Source organism: Gekko japonicus, unplaced genomic scaffold (assembly GCF_001447785.1).
Source record: "Gekko japonicus isolate JY-2015 unplaced genomic scaffold, Gekko_japonicus_V1.1 scaffold563, whole genome shotgun sequence".
Taxonomy (NCBI): Eukaryota; Metazoa; Chordata; class Lepidosauria; order Squamata; family Gekkonidae; genus Gekko; species Gekko japonicus.
The window spans coordinates 4,656-28,697 of NW_015166439.1; the positions used below are offsets into that span (position 1 = coordinate 4,656).

At 46.4% G+C, this 24,042-nt stretch overlaps 1 protein-coding gene across 5 annotated transcripts; it reads right to left on the minus strand.

Annotated features, from left to right (window-relative positions):
• On the minus strand, window positions 1-23,781 carry BRMS1 (breast cancer metastasis suppressor 1). Of its 5 annotated transcripts, none has more exons than XM_015411930.1 (12): window positions 23,704-23,781; window positions 22,078-22,173; window positions 21,178-21,363; window positions 18,566-18,656; window positions 14,316-14,443; window positions 13,970-14,049; window positions 11,374-11,470; window positions 7,682-7,774; window positions 7,360-7,424; window positions 6,308-6,347; window positions 3,658-3,773; window positions 1-589 (listed from the first exon to the last, which is right to left on the minus strand). In XM_015411930.1, the coding sequence occupies exons 3-12, from the start codon at window positions 21,302-21,304 to the stop codon at window positions 494-496; spliced, it is 933 nt and encodes a 310-aa protein (XP_015267416.1). In that variant the 5' UTR covers window positions 21,305-21,363; window positions 22,078-22,173; window positions 23,704-23,781; the 3' UTR covers window positions 1-493. The 5 variants fall into 5 exon arrangements, with proteins under 5 accessions (XP_015267416.1, XP_015267411.1, XP_015267414.1 ...); XM_015411925.1 differs by having other exon boundaries at window positions 3,635-3,773; XM_015411928.1 differs by having other exon boundaries at window positions 3,635-3,773; window positions 23,660-23,706.
• Between the last annotated feature and the right edge of the window lie 261 nt (window positions 23,782-24,042).

The following is a 24,042-nucleotide window of genomic DNA, read 5'->3' on the forward strand; positions in this document are numbered from 1 at the left end:
TTGAACCTGGGACCTTCGGCATGCCAAGCTGATGTTCTACCAGAGCCCCACAGAAACAGCAAGACCCGAATGAGAAGCAAAGGGCTAAGAGAGGAAAATAAAACAATCTCACTTTGGTGTTTTATTGGAAGTCTCTTCAGAAAGAGGAACTGCTGCCAGACACACACACAGACACACATTCCTTCCCAAGCAGAGGAAGTGCACGCTTGGCAAGCACAGTAAGAACTGCAGCAAAAACAGCTGGGGGGGGGGGAATCCCCACACCAGGGCCTCAATCCATGATCCATCGGTGCCTCGAAGCTGGTAACTGCAGTGCGCTACAGGCTGGAGAGATTCTCCATTCTTCCCAGCTCGCGCTGGCCCAGGGAGGAGTGTATTGCTGCTTTGGGATCCTTTGGTTTCCTCGGAGATGCCTTGCCAGTTCCAGGAGAAGAAAGGGGACAAGTGCAAGTCCGTGGCCCTGACCGGGTGCTAGGCTTTGTGCACGGAGTATTTACCCTTCTGGAGCTGGGACACATAGATTTTGGTCTTGCTGCCGTCCTCCCTGCGGAGCCAGACTTCTCCAGTGCTGATGGCTGTGATCACGGCTCTAGGGGAGAGGGACAGGGAGCAGCAGAGGTGAGCGACAAAGATCTCAGACCAAACCAAACCTCCGCCTGTCCTCTTCAAATTCCTCACTGCTTCTGTGAACCCTTTTGTTCACCCACCACCCCCGTTTCTCACTACTATGGCCTGTATAGCTTGCATCTGCCTCACTACCCCCACCAGGCAAGTCTTACTTTGTACACATCTGGGGGGCAAGGACTACTGTCTTTTGGGCTCACGCTATGAAGGGCCGTGTACACCGATGGCCAGGTAAGAGCTGCACAGAACTGACAGCCCTCTAGGAAAGGGAACTGTTAGAAACAAGATGGGAGTTTTGAATGGATGGCTTGTTGAACTCATGCCTGTTTGAAATTACCCACGGTTGATTTAATGATGCACCGCTAGCTTGCGCCTAGCGTGACTGATCTGTGTTTCGTGGCATGCTAGGCTGATGGCGTAAGCGTGTGGGTGAACGTGGCTGGGTGCGATTGCATCCCCTTGAGGGCTGCGTGAGGACAAGCGGCAACAAGCAGAAGAGTCTGTTCTGTTGCCTGCGGTGAATGCAAGCTGCAAAAGCAGAAGGTAATTTTTTCCAGCCTGCAGGGAACTCAAAAGGGACACTGTGGGAGTGACGGCCTTCCCCCACGGCAGCCCTTCTATAGTGGAGGCTTGACTATTTTGTAGTGGCAGATCAGGCCCCACCAGGCCTCCAGAATCAGCCCACCCCATCCTTCTGATCAAAAGGGAAGGAAATGTTTTCACCAGGCTGACCCAAACAGAAGGCTGTGGTACCACCCGCCTGGATCTTGGCTCATCCCCACCCCGTCCCTAGACAGGAGGAAGACAGTGCAAAATTTGCACGGCCTGAGACCCAAAGGACTATGAGACCCGCAAAGGGCAAGGGAAGGGCAGAATTCCCTTTACCTCCTGCTGGGATTCGCCAACTCGAATTGTATCAGCCGCGTATCAGGGCTGCCGGTCCCCCCAGACCATTGATGGGGGATAAGGGTTGCCACCTCCAGGTTGGGAAACTCCTGGAGATTTGGGGTCGAGCTTGGAGAGGACAGGGACCTCAGTGGGGTACAGTACCACAGAGTCCACCCTCCAAAGCATCCATTTTCTCCAAGGAAACTGTGATCTCCATAGTCTGGAGATGAGCTGTAATTTCAGGGAATCCCCAAGTTCTGCCTGGAGGCTGGCACCCCTACTAAATATGTTTGGAGGCGAAATGAGGGGCTTTTGGATTGCCTCGGTGTGAGCTTAATAAACATTAACTCTGTATTCAAGAACTTATCGCCCGGCTTTCTCTCTGTCTCACTCCTTCTCCTCTGGAATGGAGTAAAAGCCCTGCTGTTCAGAGTAGATTTGGGCAGAGGAGGCCCAATCTCGCTTTCTGCTCATTTGCACTGGGCCTGGGCTCTTTTGGCTCCTTCCTACCTGTCTCTTTCTCCCATTGATTTGGAACTGGTGACCTCAAGATGTAGGCTGGCCTGGACAGCTGAAGGGAGCTTCAAGGTAATTGTGACTTTGTAGATAGCTAGCTCCTAAGCTAAACAGCCTGTTCTATATTTTAACATCTGATAGAGCATGTATAGAGAGGGGGACAGAGGATTTGCGTTTTACCTATTTCTTTTGTATACCTTGCTCAATCTGGTGCTGTGTTATAAGTATGGTTATGAGCATTTTCTTTTTAATAAATACCTTATAACATAAAAAAAAAAAGATGTAGGTGGATTTTCAGCTGCCAGGACTCTTCTTCCTCATCCTAACCAGACCAGCGCCTCGCTTCAATTCTGGAACATTAAATCCACTCCCATGGAGGGAGGGGAAGACTACTTTACCCACAGTCCCCCCTACCTCAAATTTCACCTCAGCCAGCATTACAGGGGCTGTGGCTCAGTGGCAGAGCATCTCCTTGGCATGCAGAAGGTCCCAGGTTATATCCCCGGCATCTCCAGTTAAAAGATCTGGCAGTAGGTGATGTGAAAGACCTCTGCCTGGGACCCTGGAGAGCCGCTGCCAGTCTGAGTAGACAATAATGCAGTTTCATGTGTTCATGTAAAGGATCCCACCCAGTACTTCCCTGTCTCAGTGGCCCTATACCACTGGCCTGCTGGCACAAAAAGGCACATGCTGTAGGCATGGGCAGCTATACAAGGGGATAGATTCTTGGAGGATAGGTCTATTTGGCTACTAGCCATGGTGAAAATGGGAACCTCCATGTTCAGAGGTAGTCAACCTCTGAATCCCAGTGCCAAGAAGCAAAATCAGGGAAGGCCTCAGCCTCTATGCCCTGTTGTTGGCCCTCCAGAGGAACTGGTTGGCCACTGTGTGAGACAGGATGCTGGACTAGATGGACCACTGGTCTGATACAGCAGGACTCTCCTTATGTTCTTATAACACAAGTTCAAGGCTCAGTCAAGGGAAGAGGGGGCAGTACAAGCCTATACCTTCTAAAACGTTGATGCATCTGGCCAGGGCTGCTTCTATGATCATTTTGCACCAGGGTCAAATTGAAAGTAATGGGAGCTGCACAGGAGCCCTAGCAAAGGCATCCTGTTCCAGTTTCTATTCTCTGCAGTATCTTTATAAGGTCTCTTTACTGCCACTACTGAATCTGTTTACCATGTCTCACCCTTTGCTTTCCATAACTAGATTATGTGTTAGTCTGCCCTGCTCATCAGCCAACAGCTGGACATGGTCCTCACCCACCCCTGAAGGGGCTTACTCTTTAATTGTTTGTTTTATTGCTGGCCTCTCCTTGTAACATTTCCCATCTTGTTGTTGCTTGCAGTTTTAAATATGAATATAGCTGCTATGGATTGTACAGTCTGTTGTATCTGATGAAGTGAGTTCTGAAAGCTTATGCTGGAATAAGTTTTTGTTAGTCTGTAGTGCTACTGGACTCAGCAGATTAAGGGGGCCACCCCCTTTGGAGTTCTCCTCCTTCCATGGGGAGGCAGTCTCAGACACAATGGGGCTTCATGGCTGATTGAGCCCAGTCTCCCCCCCCCCCCCCCCCCCCACCCTCCCCTTCGCGGGCACTCACTGGACGGGCGCCTCCTCCCCAACCTGCAAGGAGATGCTCTGCCCTTTGACGTAGACCTCGCCTTCGTAGTGGAGGTGGCCGTCTTCACAGTGAGCCGAGAACAGGGCCGGGGATGGCAGCTTCTCCGCCTTCACCGAGCCTGGAGGAAGGGAAGGAGAGGAAAAGCAGAAATTGAGGCTGCTAAGATGGTGGGCAGAGAAGGCAGCTGTAGTCGCTTAGGCATGGGGAACTTGGTGCAATGGGAAGGGAAGGAGAGGGTGCCGGAAGGAGGGGGGACAGGCCGTTTGCTGCCTGACCATGACAAGGAATTTATTGCTATGCTTGATTCTGTTCATTTAGGGGTCAGCTGATACACTTCCTCCCATTACAGATGTGAAACATCTGGATGCCACAAGGAGACTTTTTAAAGTGGGAAATGCCAGTTGTTCGTGTGAACACAACAAGGAGAATTGCGGCATCTCAACAAAATTAAACGAGAGTCCAGTAGCACCTTGAAGACGAACATCATCTAGTCCAGCATAAGCTTTTATTACACCTGTGGCAGTGAGTTCTGACTCAAGCCAGCTCACGTTCCAATCAGTTTTGTTATCTGTTAAGGTGCCACTTTTACTGCAGTGGCCTAACATGACTACCCCTCTGTAATTAACGTCTAACGGATTCATGGTGGTGGAAACTTTCAGCGACTAGAACCCACTTGGTCGAGGAACACAGAACGCTACCCTAAATGGGCTGATTACAGAACTCATGTAAAACAAGTGGCCTTGAACTTTCCCTGAGACACACAGAAGGCAGCATATGAAGACATTTGATTAAAACAGCGTATAAAAAGATCACCACTGACACGCCAGCGCAAGAACCGTTCAAAACCAGCAACCCCCAAATAAATCAAAGCCAGTCCATGAAAGAAGCATCCAGCGTTGTAAAATGCATGAAAGCAGCACTGTGCCTTTTAAAACAAATGTTGGTCAGGAATCACAGGAGCCAGAAGCGTCTATTAAAAATTATGTAAGAAGATGCCTATTTTTTAAAAAAAGCTAGGGAAGCAAACCTTTCTGCCTGGTGCCCCCCCCCCAAAGTAAATTGTGATTTGCCATCAGGCAAAATGCCGTAGGGAGCAATTTCTGAAGTCTGAGTGCCACAACAGGGGAAGACCCTGTCTCTGATTCTCACTAGCGGCCACAGACAGTGGGGGGCACACAGCGCAGGCCCTCTGCAGAAGGTGGGAGCACAATGGCCCCTGCTCGATTGACACAGGGCAGGGTTTTTAAAAGATTAAACTCTGCTTTAAATTGAGAAGCAAAAGAGGGGCCAGTAAAGATTTCATAGCCTGCAGCCAATCTCACTGCTGCGTTTTGAACCATATGAAATTTACGGACGGTCTTCAAAGGTTGCTCCTTGTAAAGTGCATGGCAGTTGTCCATCCTGAATGTAATTAACCCATGGGCTAACTCTCAAAAAAGGGCAACAGCTGGTTCAAGGCACCTACATGCTACAGAAGACGTTTGCCCCTCCATCTGCAGACCTGTGACTAATAGCAACAAGTCCTGGATGAAGAGAAGCAACCTTGCTGATAAATTTTAGTTGAGCAAAATTGCTGAACTAGAACTTATTGGCAAGCATGACCCTGTTTGTTGAACTTGTTCCTTTCTATTAGATGTTTGAAATTAGCCTACCAAAACAAGAAAGGCTGTGTGTGACTGCCAGTTCTGTCATGAATGGGGATGCTGTTCTGTCTTGTATACATCTGGACAGTTCAAAGAAACAACACAGGCAAGACCTCTTGCCCACTGTTTACAATTTCTTCTCTCCTTGCCCACATATATACACACATCAGCTGAGGATAACACTCCTTATTTCTGGCAACAGCGCTTCCTGAATCTATTCCATGAAAATGTCTGCCACAATAAATCAATTTGTCTGCTACATGACACAAGACCCCGTTTTTTTGTTTTTACCAAGACAAACATACTTTATTCTTTGGAATCCATTACTTCCAGGAATTCATCCACTTTAGGAAGACAGGCTTCCTAGCTAATAGATTTCAGAAACCATTTGTAATTCGGAACGGGGGTGGGGCAGGGGAAGTGAGGAAAGGAAGGCTTTTAGGTGGCATGGTGCTTTGCGTGTGCTTCTCCACCATCTGCATACCACAACCAATTAAGTAACCTAGCCTTGCTCCCTTCTGCATAAATTCACTTTGCTTCCACACCCTGTTGTGTTCCAAATAACTGGGCCTTTTTCTGTGAAGAGAGGAGTGGCAGGAGCAAAGGGTGGAAGGAAGGTTGGGGATGCCCAGGATGAAAAGCTGCAGAGGGCTCCAGAACAACTTCCCATCCACCCCTAGTCATCTCAGAACTCAACAGACACTGTCCACATATTTTCCAAGTTCACCTTCATGACCGTCAGGACTTGAAGCTTGCTTTTTTTTTAAAAAAAAAAAGTAATCCAAGACCCTGAGGAACACTACATTTGATGCAAAGATAAAACCATTCAGAGCACAACAAGCCCTTAAGGACCTGGGGAAGGGTGGTTGCAACTGGATCAGTGCTCTGGTTAGCTACGCATTCTCCCAGACATGCTGCTGCATGGACAGCAGGAAAAGAAAAGAGTACCACACATTTCTCCTTTGCACCAATTCTCCTCGCAGCCAGGGGGAAAGAACAAAGCACTTGCCTTCTATCTTCCTCTTCGGAGGGGACACTGCGGATTTAGCCTGGGAAGGAAGAACAAGGCAGTGAGAAGAAGACCCTCGGGTACTGTTCTCTGCTCCAAGGCAGAGACCCAGCCGGAGTCAGATAAAGGGATTGGGGAGGAAACCCAGACTTCAGCCCCCTTCTGCCAGCACTGGGGACGGAATATATTAAGATCAGAGCATCAAAGTATAGCTAAGGGACTGGGAAGCCCCCAATCTGAATCTCCTCTCAGCCTCAAATTCACTAGGGGGCGCTGGCTCTCTCCCAACAAGGAGATTTGCAATATGGGGATAACAATAACCATTCAAGCTGATCCCACAAGGAAGTTTATAGTAATTAGAGATATACCTGCAACAAGCAACATATATCCTTGCTATTATTGTGGTATATATGCTGGAATCCTTATTGTCACATTATATATTAGAATCATTAAAAAGAGAGACTTTTCAAATTCCACAAATGGATCTGCTCCTCAGACTGCACTTTTAAACTTCCTTTAATGAATCCTCACCAGTCCAGGAAGTATTCCCTTTCAGAATTAAACACAGCTGGGCTGGATTTTCTAGGCAACTTCCCAACCACACACAAGGACACACATGAAGCTGCTTTCTATTCAATCAGACCACTGGTCTACCAAGGTCAGGACTGTCTACTCTAGTTGACAGTCTTGGGCAGAGGTCTTTTGCATGACCTGCCACCTGATACTTCCAAACTGAAGAATCCAAGCTCTGAACCTGGGGACCCTTCCACACACAAAGTTGGATGTTCTACCACTGAGTGCTGGTCCTGCCCCATGCTGCATTTCATAACACTGTAGTCACCCTTTCAAAGAAAGAAAGAAAGAAAGAGAGAGAGAGAGAGAGAGAGAGAGAGAAAGGAAGAAAGGAAGGAAGGAAAGAGAGAGAGAGAGAGAGAAACAGAGAGAGAGAGAGAGAAACAGAGAAAGTAGACCTGTGGGCCTCCCTCTTCCCCTCTCTCAGCACTGAGAATAGTTCAAATCCCTGCCCTCCCCAATGCTATTTTCCAGCTCACCTTTTTGATGGCTGTCCAGTCCTCCATGATGTCAATATCACGCAACATGTAGACAATGTAGGGGCGTGGGAAAGGTGAGTTAAGGGTGTGCCACTGCATCTGCTGCCATGAAAACAACTCCTGCATCTCCCACCCCACCCCAAACTGTGGTCAGTCTTCTGGCCAGCGCAGCTTCTCTCACCTCTGCCCATGCTGAAATTCCCTCTTCCAAACAAGCACGGAAGTTGCCCGAGCCCTCTGCCCCACCTGATCAGGAAGAGCGAGCATCAGTAGCAGCTCTCGCCTCAAAACTATCTTTGGGACTGGAAGTACAAAAGGATATCAGATACCAACGGTGGCTTCTTCCTCTTGCCAGGCCGGAGAGAGTCCCATTCCTTTGCACTGTGCTTTGGCCGAAGTTTGTCATCCCACCATTCTAGAAGAAGAAATTAGAGATGAAAGCATTAACCCCGGGGGGGGGGGGGGGAGCAAGAGACACCACCAAAAGGGACTGAGAGCTCCAGAATCTGACCAGTCATTCCCACATTACTACCTTTGATGGAACAGACACACATCCAGACATATTGGATATTTGTTACCAGAACAATTTGGAGAGCGTGTGCAGTTACCGCAGTTACCATGAGAGATTATCCATGGCCTACCGTGTAAACCTTTAGCAATTGTGCACCACGTGAGAAAGCAACACCTGGATCTAAAGCAATCCCCCCCATATCTTTATTTCTGGATGTGTGTTGTTTTACAACAGTAATATTGACCACTGAGGAAGGCCCTAAGGGGCCAAAATGTGTATGGTCTACTGGTGGTCATATGATATACCCATAAATTGTGTATGTGAAACTAACAGCTCTGCATGTAAAAAGTTTTAAGAGTCTGATATTTGGATCATTTCTTTTAACCTATTTTATTTTTTACTAATGTGTGCACCATAATAAACATTTGTATTTTATAATACTTTATTTTGTTAGCTTGATATATCACAGTCATTCCCACATGCCTGGGAATTCTGGTAACTGTAATTTTGTGCAGGAAGCTATGAATTTCCAACAGACACTTTTTGTCACCCATATGAAACAACAATTCCCAGGGTTCTTTTGTTACCCTTTAATTGAACATTTTAATGATACAGCAGCAGCACAAGAGAAAACCTGCAACTGAGCTGTGAACATTAAAAAAATAATGAGATAGTTCACTATGAATACCTTTGTACTGTCTAGTATGCAGATTTTTTTGGCTTCTTTGCCTGATATAAAATAGAGCCAAGTTTGAACAGAAAAATGACTATTCTTGTCCGCCACCATTGACTGTGTGAATGTAATTCAAAAAAGCCTCCCACACCTGGTGGCTTTCTGCACAGGACAACACAGAGCTTGGGTTGTCTCTATGAAGATATTCAATAAAAAAAATTAAAGAGCTAAGTGGAATCCCCCACCAGCCCCCATAAAGAAGAATCAGCTGAGGTTTACGAGGAATTTCATGGCTAAGTAACGTCCTGGTTTTTCTAAACAATTATTTGCCACCTCCCCCCATTGCACATGAATGCATAACCACCATATGTGAAGTTCTGTGCCCATCAGGTTGTAACCTTCCCAGCACTTAAAAGTGACGGATCTGAAGTGGAACAGTGTATTGAGCCTTTCATTCCTGGGTAAGGTAGTCGAGAGAGCCGCTCCAGACTTTTTTGGAGGATACATCAGCTCTGGACCCATTTCAATCCGGCTTCCACCCTGGCCATGGGTCAGTGCTGGTCACTCTCATAGATGACCTTTGAGCTGGATTGAGGCGGCTCAGCACTGGTGCTATTGCTTGATCTGACAGCAGCGTTCAACATGGTCGATTATGATCTGCTGAGCCACCGCCCCGCCAATGTGGGGATTTGTGGGACAGCCTTGAAATGGCTCGTCTCTTCTCCCAGGTCGGGGACAGAGGGTGGCGCTAGGGGAGACGGTTTCACCATGATACCCTTTGGTGTGTGGTGTTCCCCAAGGGGCAATCCTCTCCCCAATGCTATTTAACATCTATATGCGCCCCCTCGTCCAGCTACTACAGAGTTCCAGGATGGGTTGTCATCAGTATGTAGATGATACCCAGCTGTATCTATTGATGAGTGGCCGGCCGGATGCTGCCCCAGATATTTTGGCCAAAGGCTTGGAGGCTATGGTTAGCTGACTGAAATTAAGTCCGTCTAAGATGGAGGTCCCGTGGCTGGGCTGGGAGGACTCTGGGTTAGGGTGCCAACTCCCGGCTCTTGACAGTGTGCCTTTGACATCAGTGTGCCTTTGACATCATCTGTCAAGAGTCTGGGTGAGATTCTGGATGCCTCCCTCTCAATGGAGGCCCAGATCACAAATGTGGCCAGGCTGGCATTTTTCCACCTGCACCAGGTTAGACAACTGGCCTCCTTCCTGTCTTGCCCTGACTTAGCCACAGATTAGACTACTGTAACTTACTGTATGCAGGCCAACCCTTGAGGCTGACCCAGAAACTTCAACCGGTCCAGAATGCAGTAGCATGTGTTCTTATGGTAACCCCATTTAGAGCTCATATCCGATCGGTGCTCCGCCAACTGCACTGGCTCCAGGTTAAATACCGGATCAGGATCAAGGTTTTGGGATTGACCTTTAAAGCCCTAAACTGTCTGGGACCAACGTATCTGCAGGACCACCTCTCCTGGTATGCCCCCCAAAGAGCACTACGCTCAATGGATGACAACGTACTAGTGATCCCTGGCCCGAAAAATATCCAGCTGTCCTCAACCAGAACCAGGGCTTTTTTGGCCCTGGACCCGACCTGGTGGAACTCGCTGTCGAATAAGACCCAGTCCCTGTGAGATCTGATGCAATTCTGTAGGGCTTGTAAGACTGAGATGTCCCACCAGGCCTATGGGTGAGGACAACATTTCCATTAAGACTGGCCTCCCTTCTTTTCTTCTCCACCCCCGTTCCATTTCCCTTTCCTTTGGCCGTTACTCTCTTAGTTACTTAATCCGTATGATATTTACTCCCCTTCCTGGCTAAGGGGCATTATGCTGTGCTCCCTTCTTATGTGCCACTGTACTGGTTGTTAGTAGTACTGTTAAGAATTGTTTTTAATAAGTTAATTTATGGCTATTGTTGTTATCCGGCTCTGAGCCCTTCCTATCGGTTAAATTGAATAATTGCATTATTACATTTTATCCCATCCTTCCTCTATAAATGTTTATGTATGATGCTTCCTCCATCGCTGAGCAGGGATTTCAACCAATATCTCCCCAATCCAACCACTACATCACATAACACTGACAGAAAGCAACTTTGATATGTACAACTGCCCGTCCCAATTTAATTCACAAGATTCTTTGAGGGAAGGCGTGACAAATGTGTAGATATGCCAGAGTGACCCCTTCGGAAAGATGCTGTCTATTGATAAAGAACATTTGATTTCCTATTCGTCTTTTAGTCCAGGTGGGTCTGCATGTCTGAATGGGGGGGGGAGGGGAGGAGGAGATTGGATTTATACCCCATCCTTCACTTCCTGAAGGAGTCTCAGAGCAGCACAATCTTCTTTCCCTTCACACAACAGACACCCTGTGTGGTAGGTGGGTATGAGAGAGTTCTTTCAAGAACTGCCCTTGAGAGAACAGCTCTGAGAAAACTATGACTGACCCAAGGTCATGCCAGCAGCTGCATGTGAAGGAGTGGGGAATCAAACCTGGGTCTCCCAGATTAGAGTCTGTACTTCTAACCACTACACCAAACTGGCCTGCTGAATCAGACCAATGGTCCACTGAGTCCACCATCCTGTCTCACACAGTGGCCAACCAGTTCCACTGGAGGGCCATAAACAAGGCATAGAGATCGAGGCTTTTCCCTGAGGTAGTCTCCTGGCTCTGGGATTCAAAGGTTTAGTGCCTTGGAATCCCAGAACCAGGAGATTGGGGTGTGTGTGTCAAAAGGCAGGTCAGAATTCAGGAGGGCAACAGCAACCACAGGGGACAGTGTGTGTGAGTGCGAATAAAGAGGGCACTCCCTTACTGACCTGAGGTGAGGCCCACACTGTGCCTGTCATCTTCCAACCGCTGGATCCGTTCCAGCAGACGCTCCTGAAGGGTGTCATACAGCAACAGCTTTTCGCTCTGGGTGGGGAAACAAAGCACAGTCTGTCTTTTCTGTTTCTGCCCCTCATTGTGGCCTCTACTGATTCAGGGCCCTGTCTGGTCTCTGGCTGTATTAAAGTAAGGGCTACCCACCACCACTTCCTTTACTTAGACATTCTGCCTTCTAGGAAATGTGCGATTCCAATTAATTCCAATTAATGTCAGAATCAGAGTCAACTAACTGTTACTACAGTTATCAACAGGCCTGGAGGGGGGAAATTCTGCCTCTTTAATAGGGGCTTAATGTGTAGAAATGGACATCTGAATTTTTTCACAACATAGATGAAAAATTAACATCACCTGGTAAATAACATCACATTAAGCCTCCACTAAAGGGGCAAGACATTTCCCTCCAAGCAATCATGTTAACTTGTCTTCTCCATGAGCGGCTGTTACTACTTTGTCTTGGATGTAACCAGAGATCTTTTGCCCTAGAGCATAAATCCACATCTATTTCCCTTTACCACGTGTTCCTAAATTTGATACGTTGGGGGTCTCTGTGCAACCTGCATTTTTATCCCACCTTTCTTCTCCCCTCCTCCATTTTGAACTAGCAACCACCATGAGAGAGGTCAGGCTGAAAGATTAGCTCAAGGAAGCTTCACGGCCAAACGTGGACTTGAGCCCAGGATCTCCCCAGCCCAACATTCCAACCGCTCCACAACACGGGCTCACTGCCCAGCTGGAACCCTGTCAGAAAAGGCTTACAGGACGCTGACACCAGAATTTCCGCTAAGCTCGCAAGATCCAATTCTATGCGCAATCACCGTTCACTTGTGAAAGGTTACAGTGGCTGCTCTTGCCAAACCCCTCTGTGGTGAAGAAAGCGAGAAGCTTCCCTTGAGACACACACTGACCAAAGGTAGCTTCTGCTCTAATCAGGCTGATTACAACACACATTGTACTCCTGCAACATCCTGAGTTACGTCTTTCCAACACCCCTCCCACCTTCTGACTGGGATATAAGGACTTCGAGATCTCTGTTCCTGTACATATCTGACAAAGGAAACTTCGACTCTCGAAAGCTTATACTCCGGAAATCTTGTTGGTCTCTAAGGTACTACCAGACTTGAATCTTAACTGATCAAAGGTCTACTTCAGGAGAGAACTTGAAACTGGAAGATCCCCCTCTTCCCCAAAAATGCCTAGGGCTTTTAGCCTGCTGAAGAGCTGACGACTTTGCCATTGCCATCCTCCCCCCATTAAGTCAAGCTGACTGTCAAGCTGACTTCTGGTGACCCCTAGTGGGGCTTGAAGGCAAGGGACAGTCAGAGGTTTGACTCTGAGAAGCTTATACCCTGGAAACCTTGTTGGTCTTTAAGATGTTACTGGACTCGAATCACATCGAAGACTGTTTGCCAAGCTGACCGACTGCATGCCAGCTCGGTGGCTCTTGCGCTCTCCTTTGGGCTCACATCCCCACCCCAGATGTAGCCTCAGAACGGAAAGAGAGGAACATTGGTTTGCTGCCTCCTCCCTCCCCCCCTCCCAGGACAAACCCCTGCACTTCCTTCGGCCAAAGCTGGCTTTAAACAGGTCAGTGCTGACTGGGCGTGCCCCCATCCACAGGGGACTCTGCAATCCAGTTGGGTCCCTCCAACATGGTGGCCGTACCTCCCACAGCTCAGCCTGGTTAGGTGAACAGCAGCGCTCAGCATCACCATGGCAACTGCTGCCTCCTTCCCCAACTCCTATGCTGCCGAGGGATCTGCCAGGTTGGGTGTGTGTGCGTGCTCCTTTTAATGTGCAACTTAAAACCCACTCTCCATATTCCATGACAGAAACACGGAAAATTATGTGTTGTCCTCCTCGGCAATGTTTTGCTTTACAGAAAGCCAACGATGCTTTAGCATAACGAGCCTCTGCCTAGCTGCGTGTTCCATAAAAGCAGGGAACTCTGTGGCTGCAAACTGGGTGCCCTCAGACCGCCGGCTGGCAGAAGAAGCTACTCCTTTTGGACAAAAGTGATCGAATTATTCCACAAAGAGCACCTTGAGTCGCTGCCTTAAGAAGATGGTGCTGCTGAAAACTTCTGTGCCTCCCATATGTTTGTATGGGGGGGAGAGGAAAGAGCCCTCCTGAAGCAGGAGAACAGACCGTCTGGTCCAGCATCCTGTTTCCCACAGTGACCAAAGAGATACCCTGGAACAACCACCAGCAAAGGCACAGAGGTCAAAGTCCCCACCCCCAGCAACTGGTTTCTCAGCATAGGGTTTTTCCTTTTTTCAGAGCTTCAGGAATGAGTTCTGAGAAACATGAAAGTTAAGTCCATTGTCTGGCAACCTAATGAAGGTCCCAGGATACCGTTCCTGTTTGAATTTCTTTCCAGCTACAGCTACCACCAATCAGAAAAAGGGTGTTACGTCCTTGCTGTTATTTGGAAACTCCAACCCCACCCCAGAAGTGATTATGAAACACTCCTTGCTTCATAGGGTCTGAGAAGGATTTTAAAAAGGGACGAGAGATGAGGGTCCCAACCTCCAGATGCTGCTGCGCTCCCTGAAGTTCACACCGATGTTTGTGATGAATCACCTCCAGGCAGAAGTTTCTGTAGATCCCTACGAAAACAAAAAGGGTCAGAGACAGACTCTTCGTCCTAATATGAGCTGCAGCCAGCCCTGAAACCTTCTGCCAATGTCACGTCCTAGCCGTGGAAAAGGATGAGTTCCTCCGAGCATGGGCTGAATGTATGCATTTCCATTGCTGCTATGTGACGAGACCGGCTTCTCTCTTTTCAGAAATTAATGACTGCCCCAATTCTTAGAGGCTCTCTCCTCTCTTCACTGCCACTGCCGGCCCCTCTGCTAGCAAGGATCCTGCTCACCAGCCACTTCGATCCGGATCTGCATGTGGTTCTGTAGGACTCCCAGAGGCTCCAGATACTCCACTGCTTTCCCAAGCATCACATCCTCCAGTTTCATCTTCACTTGATTCAGGCGCTCCTTGAAAAGCCTGCAGAAGAGCACAGACACATTCACCCAAGATTCTTATGGAAAGGGTTCCAAGGTGTGTGTTTGGGGGGTGGGGTGTAATTCCTACACCTGCAGAAAATAAATCATGATTTTTCTGGTCAGCTACATGCCTCTGGGAAGCTCATAAGCAGTACAGACAGACAACCTTTATTGGCATATCAGAGATAAAAGTACATTAAAATTTAGGAATACATCAAAAATGTGGCTGTCATACAAACAAACAGCAAGAAGAAAAACCTGATCAGTTTATAGTTTCCCTGATTTGAATTGCAGATTGAAGAAAACAGGCAACATTAAAGGTTATATAAGAATTTTGCCCTGAGAGTAGCAATTGGACTTTGACAGTCTCAGGGAGACCACACCATGTAAAAAGAAGGGAGTCCAGAAATTTATCCCGGGTCTTAGTATAAAATGGGCAATTTAAAAGAACGTGGGAAAAAGATTCAATGGCACCCTGACTGCAAAGGTCTAAATTCATAAGGGATTTTATGGCATCTTCCAGAGAAGATAGCCAATGGCAATACGTTAAATCTGGCTAACAAATGCCCTTCTTTGATGGGGGTCAGTTAAAGAGCAAAAATAAGTAGCTGTCTGGCCCAGTGTCTGGGGTGATCCCAGATGAATTGCAGAACAAGTTTTCCTAGCTCCCTCCTTCAGGCACTGAAATTGAATATATAAAAACCTGCATTTGATTGTATGACATATTGTGGAGGCAGATGATAAATAAAGCAGATCTAAAGGTATTCCTAAGGACCTAATTTTTTTTTTTACTAATTTCAGCCAATTAGGTTCACAGTGATCTGTCAGCATTAAAAAGGTAAAAGAATTCGGGTCAGGATTAAACAGAAGGCGCAACCAAAATTTGATGGTCAAAAGCCAGGCCTGAGTTTCCAGGCAGGGACATCTGACCAGTTTCGAGACACATCGCGGCATATGGGACACAATTAAGAAGACCAAGGATTTTCCACACACAAAAAAATTTGTAAACCCTCTGCTGATTGGTTAATTGCACTTATCCAAATGGGAGCGCCATATAGGAATTGTGAACTAGATTTTGTGTTGAAGACTTTTACAAGGTTTGATTCCCCAGTAGATTAAATTTAACCTGACAACTGATATGTAAATATGGGTTTTTTATTAAAAAAAAAAAAGCAATCTGGAATCTATATTCATTCTAGGCATCTTATCCCATAAGAGGTCTCTTGGGATTGAAACAAACGCCACCTTAAAGTCTAAAAAGGCAGCAAAAAGCTTATTGCCTGGTTTCCCACTGTATTTAGTAACAAGGTGTGATAATACTGCACAGTGGTCCAGAGTGGATTTACCCCAATGAAACCCTATTTGTTGTGGTCCTAGGATATTATGGTCAGACGTCCATCCATCTAGTTTAATTAGAAGATGTTTGGCATAAAGTTTGCCAACTACTGATAAAAGTCTAATCGGTCTATAATTTTCGGGAGATGAAGAATCACCCTTTTTAAAAATGGGGACAATGATTGCATTTGCCCATGACTTTGGCACTATTCCAGTGTTATTTATAAAGTAGCCAAAGGAGGGGCCCACCATTCTGGGTGAGACTTCAATAGTTCTGGGGGAACTGCATTAGGGCCAGGGGCTTCTTTTGGTTTAAGGCATGTGATCAAGGTAATAATATCCTCAGGGGACAAAGGTGGCCACTCGGTGGTCTTGAGGGCATCGGGTTCAGTGGGTATGGAAAATTTTTCACCATTTTCATTTAAAAGGTTTTAAAAATATGAAAACCAGGTACGGGAGGAAAGTGATGGTGATTAAATTAATTTCCCCCAAGAGCCTGAAGTTAAGGCCCAAAATTTCACACTGTCGTTTAACCTGGATGCCCTGATCAATAGTTCCCACTGGTCCCTGGCAAACTGGAGCTTCTTGGCTTTGACTAAGTCTGACAGCTGTTGTTTAACAGTAAAGTATTCCTTCAGTAAGGAAGACTTTTTCTGGCTCCGGTAACGGTGATAAATGGAACGGAGAGTGGACTTCAGACATAAACATTCTCTATTGTACCATGTGTTATGTTTGGGTTTATGTTTAGAGACCAAAAAGGGAACAGGGTTAAGTAGGGAAATAAAACTGGAGACTAAATTATCATATGAAGCTACCGCTTCAGTGGGGTTTGAAGAAGTCATAAGGGAGGAACTCAAGTCAATAATCACCTGCTCAGAGGCTAATAGCTAGACTCTCTCAGTGTGGTTATGTGACCAAATGAATCTAGGGGGGGACTCAAAGGATAAGTCATTAGCTGTAGGGGCTAAGTCAGGTTCAAGGTGTATCTGAGGGGTAATTGAGAGGCTTAGAGGGAAATGGTCGCTCTCAGTGCGGGCATCAATATAGAACTGAGAAGCGGTACATAAAAGAACACCCTGTGGTATGTACCCATCATCTTGTGCTCAGAGATATACTGCCTTTGAACATGCAGGCCCCAATTCTAACTACCATGGACAGTAGCAATAATCCTCCAGAAATCCATCTAATTCTTTATTAGAACTGCCCTCCTGGAAGCAAACCAATGGTCCATCTAATCCAGGATTTAATGTTCCACAAGGGGCAGATAGATCCCTCTGTGTGTGTAGTGGTGCTGGCGCTTAAATACAGGTCATGGTGCTGACAGCTATCACTTGTAGTTCACCCCTAGCTCATGAATCTGCCCCATACTGAATCAGACAATCGGTCTACTGAGTTCAGTATTGTCTACTCAGACTGGCAGCAGCTCTCCAGGGTCTCAAACCGAGGTCTTTCACACCACCTACTGCCTGGTCTTTTCAACTGGTTATGCCAGGGATTGAACCTGGGACCTTCTGCATGCCAAGCAGATGCTCTACCCCTGAGTGACAGCCCCCTCCCCTCATGGCATACTGCCTCTGTACAGGGAGCTTCCATTATACAGACTTATATTCCACATTGCTCAGTGTATTTATGGGTCCATGTCCCTTAAAGGACTCACAACAACAGGAAAAAAACCACCCACACAAGGAGAACAACTAGTTCTTTGGAACGCGAGGGTGGAGAACAGACGGGGCAACTCTGAACGAAGCCAAGAACAGATGTGTGATGGTGTCTTTGCCTTCCTAGCTGCTGGCCACCCTTTCCTGATAGATCACTCTCCGTGAACACGTCTAATCCCTTCTGAAAGTCGCCTAAGTCAGTGTGAGCATGGCTGGTAACATCACTGAGACCTCCTTGTTCGGTTTGCCTCCTGGTGGCTTCACCAGATAAGTGACCAATTGAATTCAAGATAGCAATATGGCATATCTGAGTTTGCACAAGAACGTCTCTAGTAATCGGTAGCAAATTAAAACAGGTTATCTGCAATTTGACATTCGCTGGAGCCGGATCTAGGAATGATAAGGAAAAAATGAAGGATCCCAACCTCAGGTTTTCATCAGAACGGAAATGTGTGAGGGGACCTTCCAGGGGGAAACTGGTGGCCAAGACATAACCCCTTTCCCTGCCTACGAATTCTCCCCTTCCAATGAGTCCATCCCCACCCATTTGAATTGATCCCCACCCACCCCTGGCCTCAGATAACCAGAGTGGAGTGAAGATTTACAGAGAAGAACAGGCAATTCAAGCAAGGTTTATTAGCAAGTTATTGCCAAGACTTGTGTCCTGAGTAACTTTTAGAAACAGCCATCTCTTTTATGTGGGCATGCTTGTTTCCTTGAATGCTCCAGTCCTGCAGTACGGATTTGTTTTGCACCCTATAGGATCCCTGGAGATGGTTTGTTTTCACATTGCAGAGAGCCAAATTTTTAAAAAGCATGAGCCCACTGGGAATAATTTGGGATTTTATTATACTCGGTACGGTTTTTCATTTGGAACTGTAAGCCACAAGAGAAAGGCATGGTATAAATACTTTAATAAATAAATACAGGGGAACTCTCTCCTTACTCACGGCTCTGCACCTGATCAGGCTCTTTGTAGGGTGAAAAGAAACCTTAAGATTTTCAATCGAAAACTCTAGAATTGTGAATTGTTTGACCCGTGTGTGGAAGGGGTGGCAGAGACTGGACGTTGTCTCTGCTAGAAAGCTTGGCAGTTAAATTGCAACAGCTCAAGAAAGGCGCCCACTCACTTTTCTTTGATTTCAGAGAATTCCTTCTCCAAGTGCATCATCTCATCTACGCACTCTGAGCGACGTCTCTCACAGTCCTCTTCATCCATCTCTGCAGAAAGAACAGATGACAATTGCCATTCTCCCACTGTCCCTGAGCTTGCAGTGCAAGACAATTCAGCCACACTCGCTACAGAGGAATTTCTTTAAGCAAGGAGAACAGTGGAGGCAAGAAAGAGGCAGTAACCTTTTGAGCTACACAGAACTCTTCCCACTTCAAATATGAACAGGACTTCAGTGTAATCTGGATGCTTACTAACTTGCAGCCACCAGCACAGTTGGCCCGTTTTGATAATTACGGCCTGGCCAAAATGAAGAGAGAAAATCACAAATACTATTTTGTCAGTCCCAGTTGATGAAGCATTACAGTTAGTTAATGGAACATTCTTAAGTGAACTTAACAAGAGTTGTTTGAGAAGTGTTCTCAGACAGGGCAAATATTCCTTTCCTTCCTTCTGTTAAAATGCCACATAGGCTGAAACAGAGCAACCAACCTTATATTGTCAGAACAAAGTTGCAAAAAACCTCGCCACTTGAAAAGTAACATCAGAATCAAAATCTGAAAGGAGCCAGAAAATCTTAGATTCAACAGTCACACAAGCATCAGAAATAGATAAAAAACGGAGCAAGAGGAATTTATTCCTAGCCTCTGCTCTCAGAGGGCATTCAAAGACAATATGGGCTGTAGTCTCAATCCTACTTGTGTAACACTGGGAGATTCTATCTGGTGTCCGTGAATTTCTCCCATTTAACACTGTGGAAGGTAAAGAGTCCATGTATGCCAAAATAAAGGCTTGCCACAGCTTTGGAACCTTCAACATAAAAATATGGTGGTATTTTCCAATGGAAGGACAGTCCAAGTGCAATGGGAGAATAGACTCGTTGAGCACGTAAATAAGTAAATAAGATGTACTTTTACATAAGAATTATTATTTTGTCATGTAACATAAGGATACTCCATAATCATTGAAGTAAAGTGGTTAAATAGGGTATATTGTGGCAATTAGTGGAGGAAAACATTTTGGTTAGTTAAGTTATAAGCTGACATGTGGAAATTAAAGGTGTAACCATAAATAGGTGCTGGAAATTAAAGGTGTAACCATAAATAGCTGCTGGAAATAAATGGTTGAATAGTGAAGAAAAGAAGCTATACCAATGGATTTAATGAAAATTAGGGTGATGATTGATACAAAAAATATGCAATAGAAACAGGGAAAATTAATTGTCTAAAATTCTTGATGTTGACTCAGTTCTAGGAAAATTGAAAAGGTCAGTAGATATGGCACAGGAGTATAAAGGTATGGAATGCGTTATTAGAAATTTCATTGGAATAAGATCAGTTATAGAAATGAATTTATTGCCTAGTGTATAATTATGTAGAGGTATCAAAATTATGTATATCAATATATATGTATGTGTGTGTGTTTGTCTGTTTGTCAATATGTGTGGAAAATTAATAAATAGAATATTATAAAAAAATATGTACAACTGTAGTGCAATTCTGTAATACGGCCCTTAATTAATTTATACACCTCATTGGTAGGTAGACTCATTATGGTGTCTTTTGGCAAGTTTAAGGTGGACAACTTTAAATCCATTAATTCATCCCACGATGATACAAATGAGTCATTATGAATAAAAGGTAATAAACTGTGTCCCAGCTCAGGTTTGAGGACAGGGCAAAGAAAGACAGCCCACCACTCCCACAAGCTCCTCGCTCTCGTGGTTACAGAGGCAGGGAGACAGTTCCCAGTTGGAGTGGTGGAGCTGCAGTAGCAGCTGTCCTCAAAGCTAGCTGGTGGAGAAGAAGGACACAAAGGGAAAAACAAAAATCCCTCTTTTACTTCCCATTTATGACTTTTATCAGCACCAAGGTGTCTATATGCATATTTGAAAAATCAAAGGCAGTCTGGATAATCTTTTAGGACACTTCCTAGTGTTGTAGAAAGACCAGTAACATAACAAATCCTGAGCACAAAACAGAAGCTTTGCAGAAAACTGGCAGTTTTGCTTAGCCCCAAATCAGGTAAGCTCAACAAAAGTGAAAAACTTAAATAGATGCAGGCTGAAGACTTCTGAAGCCTTGGCAGGTACTGGTCATAAGAACACCGACTTCATTAGATTCTGCTGCCAAAGTTTATGGAACATTTACAAACATTACAATTGCTCCAAAGTTTAAAACAAAGTGCCCACAGACAATGGCTGGGGAAAAGGAGAGGTTGCATGGTGCTGGACAGGGAAAGGGCTCAACGGGGTAGGCAGCACGAATCAAAAGCCAACTTGTCGACTGTGCAAATGAACAAGGACATTTAGGTATGAAAACAGCAGGGGAATAGCATCGGTGACACTGAATATGTTGTTACTCTGCTTGCCTTACATAGGGTGGGGCGGGGGGAGGGTCATCCCTCAGAAGTGCTTAGTTTCAGCAAGGCTGCATTCTGTAGCTTCCAACTGTACCCTAGGAGTGAGCCTGGGATCTTCTGCATGCAGAGCAGGTATTCTCCCACTGAGCTACAACTTTGCCCTTGGCTCCCACGAAATCAATCTGAGGCTGCTTTTGCCCTGCCAGATACCTGAACTCTCCTCTTCTGATTCCGACTGGCTGCCACTGCGCTCATCCTCGCTCTCTTCCTCGCCATTCATGTCAGCTGCTGAATCTCCCTCTGCCTCCATCTCCTTGGGCAGGGGCTGGACAGGCATGGTGCGCCACGGAGGCAGGGTGCCCAGGGTGAAGAAAAGGAGGAGAGAAAACAACCAACCTGGAAGGTGGGGGGGGGGGGAGAACAAGATTAGAAAATCATGCTTACAACAAGGTTATAATGTACCTCCTCTACAAGTGGGTGGGACAAAGTGCACTTACGGGCCCTGACCACAGCATTCAGCATTTTTGAGAATACCAAATTTTGACTTGCTTTTAAAGTCTATAGTCTTTATGGTTTCCAAGGATGTTGACATCAATACCTGTTAAGTTATCTTTCGAATAATATTTCCAGTTGTCAAACATGGGCCTTCAGCACCCTGCAAAGGCCTCCCCACCTCACCTGCATCTGGCAGCATTATCCAACATAAACCTATCTGCAAACATCCGTAATTAGGATAATTTATGCAGACAGCTTTTCTTAAGCCATAATTTGGGTTTTCATTTTTAAGCACGCACAGGTATCATTAAGTGTCTGGAGGGCAAATGCAGATAGATGCAGAACTGAGCCAAGCAACATCTATCTCCCTTTGCTGGCTGGTGGGTAAGAGACTGGCTGGGCATTACACTCACAACACAAATGGCTGCCTCACTTGAAAGCCCAGCTCTGCCTGCCCAGGCCTGATTTAAACATTATCTCAGTGAGCAATAAGAACATTGCATGTGTAAGCATCCTATTTAAATGGCACCACTATGCACAGCAGTTGCGTGTACAAGGTTAACAAATCCAGGTCAGTGCCCACAGATCCAATGTATCTCTGGTGGGCTAACATACCACAGCTGATGGCCCACTGACGCTGCCTCTATGCAATGTTCCAAGTACACTGTTCTTGCCTTTTTTCAAATGGGGACCAGGCTTCTCCAGAGAATGCTGAAAAGCAAAACCAAAAAGAGGCATAGTGAAACAGGAGTCCAGTGGCACTTTAGAAACTAACAACATTTCCCAAGTCAGAGCTCACTTCATCAAAAGCACTTCAGGGCAGCTACTGAAATGAACTCTGACTCACAAATGCTTATGTTGCAATAAAGGGCCAGCCTTTATTTTGCCACTACAGGCTAAGATGGCTCCCTATTTGGAAATACAAAAAGCAGCAGGAGCTGCCTCTCTCCCACCACCACTTCTCTCTGCTTAGCAGCTCACTGTCCCGAAAAGATGGCAAGGAAGGAGTAGGGAAATTAGCTCCTAAGCAGAGAGAAACAATGGCCAAGGGCTAATCTACTGGTGCCAAAGTGTAGTTTAACATTAAAAAGTAGCGAGGGCAGATGGAGGATGTGGATCTGGGCCATGGCTGTCCTTTCACCACACTCCAGTTCCTGGATAGAAGTTGACTCCCCCCCCCCCCCCCACTTAAGTTAAGGAAACACTGGGGAAATCCCTGTGCTTGCCTAGAAGACCTTCAGCTTTGTGTCTGAGGGAAACTTCAGAATTCTAAGTAGGCAGAGCTCAGTTTATAGACGACTACTCTGGACATAACATGCAGCCTGGCTATTCCGCCTTCCAACAGTGCCACCCAAACAGCAGGAAAAACAGCCCACCTGTTGGCCTACCGCTCTGGGAAACCCTCCGGCTTTTCTTCCTGCTCAGTGAGCTTTAGAGCACAAAGGCTCTAACTTTCAAGTCGAAGAATTAAACCAAACTGCTGCCTGGCAACAGGAATTGATTCAAGACGGGTGTCTTTCCCAGGTATTGGGGGGGGGGGAGCTCACCTGTTGCATTCATGCCAGTCAGGTGCCTCGGGAAGTGTAAGGAATGGAGACTCTGGCAAATTTCCCATATCTTACAGACTTTTGGAAACTGGGCTGGGGCTCACCAAAAGAAACCGGGAAAAGCCCTGCTGGATCAGACCATGGGTCCGCATCCACTTCCTCATAGTGGCCAGACTATTTGGACTCAGAAAGGCTACAGGCGGGGCGCAGGGCCCAAAACCTCCCCACTGACCACCCCTGCTTCATGCTCCCAAACACTAGCCTTCCTCCCCTGCAGTAAAAAAAAAAAAAGTATAATTAAGCAAACAGGCGCATAAAAACTCGTTCCCCCGCTTGCTTGGAAAGCGACACCCAGGACAAGAAGTTAACACAGGACAAGGACTTATTACAAGCCCCTCCCTCAAACTGTAATGGACTCAACCACCTCCCCGGGGACTTCCACGGGGAAACTCGCTACCGGACACTGGAGGAAAGGAAATGAGAGAATGAACTCTTTTCCCAGCTACATCGCTCATACAGCTCTGGGCTTCACAGGGAAGAACAAACAATACACACATATTTCCTTCTCTTTATATTGCAATGGTGTGACCCACCACTTTCCCTCCAAATGGGAAAACGCAAAAGACTGGAATGGGCGGGACCATCCTTACCCACAAAAGGGGGGTGATAGGAAAAGAGTCTAGACCCTTCATACCTGGGGGAGGGGCTGAGGAGGGCGCAAACCCCGCTCTAGCGCTCCTTTGCAGCCGGAAGAAGTTCTCCTTGGCCCCGCCCACCACCATCAACCAATCAGAGCAAGAGATGTTTAAACTTACTCAGCTAGGCTTGCTTTGATGAAGATTTATGCTCTCCGCGATCGGCATTGTGGGAAACAGGAAGTAAAGGGCGGGTAAGAGTTTCCATGGTGACCAGACACCAACAAGGTTAGTATAAATACAAAACTGTAAAAACATGCTGTAGTGTAATCGCCATAGTCAATAAAAAGGACATGGACGCAAAGAACAATCCCGCCGCCCACAGGCGTGTGTTCGTT